We start from the raw sequence: 9,633 nt of genomic DNA, 5'->3' as shown, positions 1-9,633 counted from the left end.
ATATCGTTCATGCTCATCGGAACAGCAAAGTCCACTCAAAAATTGAGCTGACAGGAAACATCGATGTAGTACTGTATTGTTACTCTGGTAACGCTGCCCTCTCATTCATTGATCTGCTAACCGTTATGTTATGCTCGCGTGTTCTGATAATAATAGTTTTCTAGGACTAAACATTATTTGGATAATTGGTAAAAATTAAAAAAAAAAATTCTCTTAATAGCCCTACTGTGTGTTAGACCTACCTGAAAAACTAAAAAGCTTTTTAATTTCTTTATTTGTTCTTATTTTATTACTGACTGCTTACTTGTCATTTTTTATTCAATTCAAAGTTTGAAATCAAGCTATCTCGTGCTACTGCACCAAAATTACCCCACTGTAAAATTAAAAAAACACTGAGTGAGCAAAAATTTGTGAGATAGCTAGTTATAATGGTAATTACATAATGTTTACATATGTATAAAAGCCTACATTAAAATCTGTCATATAAATTGGTCTCTTCATCAGAAATTAGCCTTCTGATTGCCACCATTGATGGACAATTTTTAATATTAAAAATATCTGTATGACATTATATTCTGCAGTTCTTCCCTGTTGTACCGAATATCTATACTTTTCAAATTATCATATCGAAGTCAGAAATTCAAATATTCAAATATATATTTTTCAAATATCGTGACAAAATTAATTTTGTAGGGTGCCACAAGTTTGTTAAAATTTCCAAAGGGTGCCGCGACTAAAAAAAGGTTGGGAAACACTGGTCTATACCTTTAAGAGACATTAGTCCTGCATTTGTATGACTGGTATGCATATCTGCATCTGTTGACCTGATCCAGAGTCAGGACAGATTAGCATTTACATTACAAATCCAATATGGTCACATGCATTTCCACTGTGCATTTACTGTGATCAATCGCTATCCGTCTGTGATGCAATCACCAATAACACATTAATGCCAGGTGTAAAGGGAGCCATAGCGTCCCACTTCAATCAGCACCGTGTCATCCTAGCAGATTACTAGTGAGTTTACGATCATTTAGTCACTGAGAGGATGATGCCGGACCCCGACAGAGAGACTGAGAGAGCGACGGGAAGCGAGAACTAGCGAAGGAGCAGTGTGGGAATAATCCACTCCCACACATCAGCGTGAAGAGTCTCTGTGCATCTGGATGGGTGTGCGTGTGTAATTGGTTTTCTGCTACAGAGACGAGCATTAGCATGTTCCGCCAGGCAGGTTGCAGCCAACTGCGTCATGCCTGACTCTCTGGAGTCAATGGCCTCGGGAATAAAAAACACGCACACATGGTGGCTGGGCACCAATTAACATCTCTTTTTCCCCTGTGTGCCGTCTTTAATTCTCTCTGTTATGTCTCTCTCCGCTTTTGTTTTACCATTACTCTGCATATGCAAAGGCAGAGCGTTTTGCTCATGGGAAAGGGTAGGATGACGTACACTACCGTTCAGAAGTTTGGGGTCAGTAAGATTTTCTCTTATGCTCACCAAGGCTGCTGTTATTTGATCAAAAATACAGTAAAAACAGTAATATTGTTAAATATTATTATGATTAAAAATAACTTATCTAGGCTATTTTACTATGTTTAAAAATGTAATTTCTTCCTGTGATGGCAAAGCTGAATTTTCAACAGCCATTATGCCATTTTTCATGCAAAGGCAGAGCGTTTTGCTCATGGGAAAGGGTAGGATGACGTACACTACCGTTCAGAAGTTTGGGGTCAGTAAGATTTTCTCTTATGCTCACCAAGGCTGCTGATGGGAAAGGGTAGGATGACGTACACTACCGTTCAGAAGTTTGGGGTCAGCCATTATGCCATTTTTCAGGGTCACATGATCCTTCTGAAATTCTAATATGCTGATTGGGTGCTCAATAAACATTTCTTATTGTTATTGATGTTAAAATCACTTGTGCTGCTTAATATTTAGTATTTTTGGTAAACCATAATACATTTTTTTTCCATAATGCAAGGATTTTTGATGAATAGAAAATTCAAAAGAACATACATTTATTTGAAATATAAATCTTTTGTAACATTGTAAGTGTCTTTACTGTCAATTTTGATCAATTTAATGCATCCTTGCTGAATAAAAGTAAAAAAACAAAATCGGACCGACACCAAAGTTTTGAAATGTAGTGTATACAGTACACCAAATACTGATTTGGAAAATAAGAGAAAAGGGAACAAAAGGGAAATCGAGACCTAGCAGTTTCTTTTGACTTTGGCCACCTAGCAATGGCCTAGTAACTGCATAAAAACACATAAAAAACACCCAAAACATTTTGCCACCAAATATCAGCGAGATTTGCACAATAACCACTCGGAGTTTCTTTAATAAATGTAAAAGCCTTTTGACAGACCAACACAAGAGACATTAAGCTGGACTTATGAATTAGACTAAATAGAGAGAGTGAGATAGTAGTGAAATTAGAGAAGAGAGGCCATCTGTTCCAGTTTGTGCAGATCGGCGTGGAGTGGAACACAGCAGGATCATGTCCTCAAAACACACAGAGAATGTTAGAGAGGCAAAACGTGAAAACAAACCTTAATATGACCTGTAGTGTTGACGTCCACAGAATCTGTCCATTCTGACAAGTGCTTAACATCAAACCTCTACAATACAAAAAATAGCACGTCTCTTTCTTTCTTCTTTCTGCCTTCTCTCCTACTTCTCTCCTTGTCCCTCTCTACTTTATTATATTTTATTAAAAGCACTTTGAAGTACTTCAAGACTCAAACAAACTAAAGTGTCCCTCACACAAGGGCCATTCGCCCTCTTTCGGTTCATTTCGGTTCATTTAATGCAGTGATTAATGGAATATCATTCATTAGTTGCCTTGAGTGAAAATCAAAAATGCCTTGCTTTCTTTTGTCTGGTTTTTGTAGTTTTATTTAAAGCGGATGTCACGCTGAGTCAGCCATTTATGAAATATCATAAGCATTAGTACATATGATCTGGTACAGATTTGGCATTTATGGAATTTATGTTTTTACATATTAACTTCCTACCTAGATGTTATCAAAATCATGCTGATTATAAATTGCATTTCTTCTGTTGCATTCCATACCGAAAGTACCAATAAAAGCTTATCATTCCAATTTAATATGTGCTTGTTTAACCAGTATTTTTTGTTTGCAATGTTTTTTTTTTGCTCATGGACTTAACTAAAAAATCTCCTCTGAGAAACTTCCTCAAGATTTAATTTCGTGCTGCACAGGAAGTTGCAGTGGTTACCAAAGCTAAATTTGAAAGGAGTCATGCATAGAGTCCATTAGGGTACCATGTGGTTAGCTTAGCAACATGATAACAATATAATCTGTTGGAATCAATTGTAAATTTAATCACCTGCATTGATTGCTATTTGTGTCGCTGGCTCCAATCAGTCACTTCTGAGGTTTTAGCTCAGGTAGAAAGCTGTCTTCAAAGGCCTATATAGGGCTCAACAAAAAAGAATGTATTTATTTTGTCTCAATCAGGCCAGTGGCTCAGATTTTTACTTGCCCTAGATGGCAACATTTTTCTTTCCCTAGCTTTTCAACATTTTGGCAACACTATTCCTATTCACTCATAAAAACAAAGGTTCCAAAAGGAGGTTTTCACAGTGATGCCATAGTAGAACCATTTTTGGTTCCCCACAGAACCTTTCAGTGAACAGTTTTTTCTTAGTGTGAAGAACATTTTAAAAATCTAAAGAACATTTCTCCACTTTGAATAACCCTTTTGTGGAATGGAAAGGTTCCATGTTAAAGGCTCTTCATGGAACCATAGATGCCAGAATCTTTGCTTTTAAGAATGTTGTTGAACTCCGCAATGTAGACATCAAGTTTTTGGAAACAAGAGCTTACAAAAAGCATAGAAGTTGGAATGGATTATGTTCTAATCAGTCATTTTCTCACTTTTCTCCTCTAGCTGGAACAGAAGCAGGTGACTCCACCGTTCAAACCTCAGATCACAGACGACTACGGTTTAGACAACTTTGACACGCAGTTCACCAACGAACCCGTGCAGCTAACACCAGACGACGAGTAAGTATTGAAAAATGTTATGCTTGGCCGAAAGGCATTGCATTACCACAGAGGATCAGTAAAGATCTCTGACAGAAGAATCACTCCACCTGTTTTCCAACGACCTGTTCAGTTGCTAAAAACCGCTAATACGACTGGACTCGTGGTGTTTGGTAAAATGTGTCCAGATTTGAATTATGAAAAGACAAACTGGCATCTTGTAACACTGTAACATCTTCCAAATGTTTAAATGAAAATTAAATTCAGTCGTCACTTCTGCGGAATCCATCTCGAGAGCGATTATGTAATAATTTAACGACTTCAAAGTTACATGACTGCACCAGCAGAAGATTTAGGCGTTTAATAACGGGGGTTTCCACTCGATTCTGCTGGTCAGGATGGTGAGGTTTATGTCTAAGATTCCCCTTCAGAAGTGAGAGCGAGATGAAGGGAAATGGTTTACCCATCTGGAGGCTATCGTCAAGAGGTGGTGATGTCATATGGAAACATCCCCTCTGGAGTTTCTGATTGCTTTACAGTATGAGGTGCACCGAAAAGGGCCACATTGAAAGGGAGGACAAAGAACAGCTCTTAAATGGTGAAAACCTGATGCTGAGAGGCATTAAAAACCAGAGATTCATGTGAAAACTGGCTTTAATCAGTGTGAAGTGAGTTTCTAGGGGGGCTTTTATGCATTCAAGTCTTTTCTTTGCTCGCTCATTCATAAACTCGGTCCTTTTGAATAACGCAGTGATTAACACAAGTGCTAAAATAAGAGAAGGCTCGTCAACTCAATGCAAAAAATGTGCATTTATTTGATGGTTGAGGATTGTAGGTTGACTCATGGCATGTCTGAATACATTTGGGTCAGTTGTTGAGGTCTCGCCCCATTTCTCTCAAGAGATTCTTCGGACATTCCAGTCATTCTGCGTGGAGAACAATCACGCCGGGCTTTGAGACGTATTGTTCTGTAGAGGTGCATTTCTCTGGAGAGGGACTCCAGTCTTCACAATGACTTTTATTTCCTGGCTGAATTTGTTATTCTGATTTGATCCATAGAGACAGGCAATCCTTAAGCTTCTAAAAAGGATTCCTGTTTTCAATTTACATTAAATGGAGCTCCAAAAATGCAGCTCCTATAGAGGACGGCATCTTTGATTAACAATGTGATTTGGTACCGTGACTGAAATGCATTCCGTTATCGACAAAATCTGAGAGCTGTGCATTTAAAACGTACAATTCTTCTTACCAGGGTTAGAAGAATTAGCTTCCTTTCAGTTGAATTGGATTGGATTTGTCTATCATTCTATATCTTTCGTTCTATCTATCTATCTATCTATCTATCTATCATTCTATCTATCTATCGTTCTATCTATTGTTCTGTCATTCTATCATTCTTTCGTTCCATCCATTCTTGTTCTATCATTCTATCTACTGTTCCATCCATCCATGTGAGTTTCAATACATTTTACTTCTATTTCCTTAAAGGGAATAGTTAGAAGAATTAGCTTCCTTTCAGTTGAATTGGATTGGATTTGTCTATCATTCTATATCTTTCGTTCCATCTATCTATCTATCTATCTATCTATCTATCGTTCTATCTATTGTTCTGTCATTCTATCATTCTTTCGTTCCATCCATTCTTGTTCTATCATTCTATCTACTGTTCCATCCATCCATGTGAGTTTCAATACATTTTACTTCTATTTCCTTAAAGGGATAGTTCACCCCAAAATTTAAATTCTGTCATTATTTACTCACCCTCATGTCGTTCCAAACCGTAAGACCTCCGTTCATCTTCTGAACACAAATTAAGATATTTTTGAAGGAATCTGAGAGCTCTCTGACCCTCCCATAGACAGCAAGGGTCCTTACACGATCAAGGTTCAGAAGCTGTGCCACGTGGATACGCTGTTTACGTCATTTATGCTTTTGATTGAACGAAAACAATGTATACGCATGGCGCAGCTGACACAAAACAGCATATGCAATTTACGTTCAGTGGATACTCTCCAAAATGGCGCTGGGTGATGCGGAGGAGACGAATTGTTGAATAAAGTTGTTATTTTTTTTTCTTTTGCACTCAAAAAGTATTCTCGTTTTTAATTTATGACAAAATTTTTCATTTTTGGGTGAACTATCCCTTTAAATTGAAATTCAAGTTTGATGCAATTCTGCATCCTGTTTACTACCTAAAAAAAAACGACTTTATTCAACAATTCGTCTCCTCCGCATCACCCAGCGCCATTTTGGAGAGTATCCACTGAACGTAAATTGCGTATGCTGTTTTGTGTCAGCTGTGCCACGTGGATACGCTGTTTACGTCATTTATGCTTAGATTTGAACGAAAACAATGTATACGCATGGCGCAGCTGACACAAAACAGCATATGCAATTTACGTTCAGTGGATACTCTCCAAAATGGCGCTGGGTGATGCGGAGGAGACGAATTGTTGAATAAAGTTGTTATTTTTTTTTCTTTTGCACTCAAAAAGTATTCTCGTTTTTAATTTATGACAAAATTTTTCATTTTTGGGTGAACTATCCCTTTAAATTGAAATTCAAGTTTGATGCAATTCTGCATCCTGTTTACTACCTCAATTCAGATTTAATTTGAATTCAGGCATTCTCAGTTCAATTCCGAATGGAGTGCAACCCAAGTGCTTACGAATGAGGTCATTCAGTATCTTGAGGTGATATTTTCACTCTCCACGAGAAGCTCAAGATGCACTTCATTGAACTATGAACACTAACTGTTGAGCACACAATCATTGCAGTCTACAAGCCAATTGAAGTCAATTTGTCGGTAAACCTGCCACTCATAATTAACAGAACGCAAGTGGGCTGCAGTAAGATGAACTGACAGACTGTAATCTATAGAGCCACGGCGGGTTCTTAGTTCAATACGAGATTTTCCAAGCAGGCTTCAAAGGAACGCAGCAGCCAGACACTTCAAAAGCGGAGCGAGCTCTGGAAAAGCCTGATGTCCCACACGGTGGAGGAGAGGAGGAGGGGGAGGAAGTGATGGAAGCCTTTTTTGTTTGACGGATCTGGCAGACGAAAAAAGAGGGTGGGGGGTGAAATCCTTCCTTGTAAGAGATTTAGTCTTTTGGATTAAAGGAAAGTGCGTCCAGAGAGGGATGTGTCTCAGAGCGCAGCGGAAAAGGATGAACTGGAATCCATTGCGACTAGAGACACGATTCCCTTTTACATGCTCACACAAACGGCTTATAAAGGAACTTGGATTCCCAATGCATTATTATCTAGCTTTGTTTTACACAAAGTACGCTACCGGTCAAAAGTTTAAGGCCAGTAAGATCATTCAGAAACATTTTAAAATGTCACAAAATATTTCTTTTTCAAATAATGCTGTTGTTTTTAACTTTAAATTTCTGTAAGAGTCTTGAAAAAAGGTTGCGCATTATTAAATATATACATTTATGTAGTGTATTATCTACATACCTTTCAATTAAAGTCATTCCCTTTCATAACAAATGTTCGCATTACTAATCTTATGTTTTTAAACAGGTTGTGGGAAATGAAATGTAGAAACTATTTTTACCAAATGTTTTTTGGTAAAAATAGTACCAAAGCTTGCTTGCTTTCTGTCTTTCAAATAAGTTCCACCTTGTAATTCTTTTCTGAAGAAACATTTGTGCTGTAAAGAGGCTTGTTTATTTTGGTCAGTGCCCAGAATGTCCGTCTTTCAGTGTTTCTTCCTCTGCGGCATCACACATTTCCCCCCTGCACTCCCTTTGAAACCTGAGCCTAATATTACGACATATAGGTGTCATTCATGTTATTTTAGGTTTCACTCTTGCTGGAGGCATTTCGACCCCACACACACCCACATACAGTCAAGTGGCCCTCTGGGGACTTTATTCAAACAGACACTGCACAAACACAATTCGGCACTGATCCCGGATCTGGTGAAATATTAGTTCTTACAGAGCTTGTTATAGAGGAGAATTGTCCTCCACGGACCGTGTTTGACAGAACGTGATAAACGAGTTTTGAATCGGTTCAGCATTACACTATAGCAGTGCGGTATCCTCAACAGGCTGATAAAATAGATCAATGGATTCCTGAGGTTCTGAAGAGCAAGAGGTCTGATTTCAGCAAGAATGTTACCATCTCTTTAGACATGTAAAGGATCACTGCCATTGCAGAAAATAGCCAAGAGGAGAAAGACGCCGCTGAATTTCTCAATTGTACTCCAGTGAAATTCTGTCTGCCCACTGCTGTAGTTAGAGCCCCCTTTGTGGTTAACCAGCCCCTCGACGCAGATGAAGAAAGGTTGTTATTGTTGTTTCTGGTGGGCAGTCTGCATTTACAGATGTGCTCATAAATTTATATATCCCCTGCAGAATCTGTAAAATGTGTGGCCTTTTTGAAAGAAAAAAAAATAGATGCAATCTCAAAAAATCTAATAAAAATAAATGAAAAATGATTACTCAGCACTGCCCTGAAGAAGTAACATACCAGTAATGTATACACTATTTCGAATGTTTGGGGATAGTAAGATTTGTTTAATGTTTTTGTTCACCAAGGCTACATTTATTTGATAAAATATACAGTAAAACGGCAATATTGTGAAATATTATTACAATTTAAAATAACTATTTTCTATTTTAATACATTTTAGTAGTGTTGTCAAATCGATTAATTGCGATTAATTTTATATATAAATACAGCACCTAACAGAAATTCAATTCATCAAACTACACCTCCTTCATTTTTACCCTAATTTTTGCTTTAAGCCACAGTGCGGGACATGTAGAGTTGAATTGTAGCTCTTCTATTAATAATGTTGGTTTCTCTCCTCAGGGATGTGCTAAAGAGAATAGACCAGTCTGAGTTTGAGGGATTCGACTACATTAATCCTCTGCTGCTCTCCAATGAAGAAACCGTATGAGGGAAGAACAAAACGGCTGTTTCTCTGCCTGCGGCTCCACAAGACTACTACAGCTGAGTTCAGCTCAGACTCAGACATGTGTCACAGAGAAGAACTTTCCTTAAAACTGTGTTAAAGACAAAAAGCAACACCAAGACTTAACGTTTCGGACCGTCCTTGAGTTATTTTGGGGTTACACTGGAAGAAGAAACGACTGGAGAAACTTCAGAAAACAAACTCACAACTATTCCCCAAATTTCAGCTGTTGATTGTCTTCCTGCTTCCCAGCATCCTCTTTAATTTTCATGCCCATGTTTGTGTGTGTGCGCGCACTGTTGCCTGGGACTCAAGTTAGTTCCTTCGATGTGTGCCTGCGTCCATCAGAGACTACATTTCCCATCAACCCTAGCTAAATATGACAGTTCTAAAGGGATAGTTCACCCAAAAATGAAAACTTGATGTTTAACTGCTTAGCCCCAGGGCATCCAAGATGTAGGTGACTTTGTTTCTTCAGTAGAACACAAACGAAGATTTTTAACTCAAACCGTTGCAGTCTGTCAGTCTTATAATGGAGGTGAATGGGAATCACGGCTTTGAGAGTAAAAAAAAACATACACAAACAAAACCAAATTAAACCCTGCGGCTCGTGACGATACACTGATGTGTAAAGACACGAAATGATCCGTCTGTGCAAGAAACTGAACAGTATTTATATAGTTTTTT

At 38.1% G+C, this 9,633-nt stretch overlaps 1 protein-coding gene across 3 annotated transcripts in view; it reads left to right on the top strand.

The window, feature by feature from the left end:
• Positions 1 to 9,386, top strand: part of LOC107710919 (protein kinase C zeta type-like) — a 117,258-nt gene extending 107,872 nt beyond the window's left edge. For all 3 annotated transcript variants that reach the window (XM_016515796.1, XM_016515797.1, XM_016515798.1), the window contains 2 exons: positions 3,922 to 4,037; positions 8,844 to 9,386. In XM_016515796.1, coding sequence (XP_016371282.1) covers positions 3,922 to 4,037; positions 8,844 to 8,931 — 204 coding nt within the window. In that variant the 3' untranslated portion in view covers positions 8,932 to 9,386. The remainder of the gene's footprint in view (positions 1 to 3,921; positions 4,038 to 8,843) is intronic.
• Positions 9,387 to 9,633: the final 247 nt, after the last annotated feature.

This window comes from Sinocyclocheilus rhinocerous, unplaced genomic scaffold, assembly GCF_001515625.1.
Source record: "Sinocyclocheilus rhinocerous isolate Xijiao unplaced genomic scaffold, SAMN03320098_v1.1 scaffold327, whole genome shotgun sequence".
Classification (NCBI taxonomy): domain Eukaryota; kingdom Metazoa; phylum Chordata; class Actinopteri; order Cypriniformes; family Cyprinidae; genus Sinocyclocheilus; species Sinocyclocheilus rhinocerous.
Note: the sequence above shows the minus strand (reverse complement) of the source record. Positions and strands in the feature narration are given on the sequence as shown.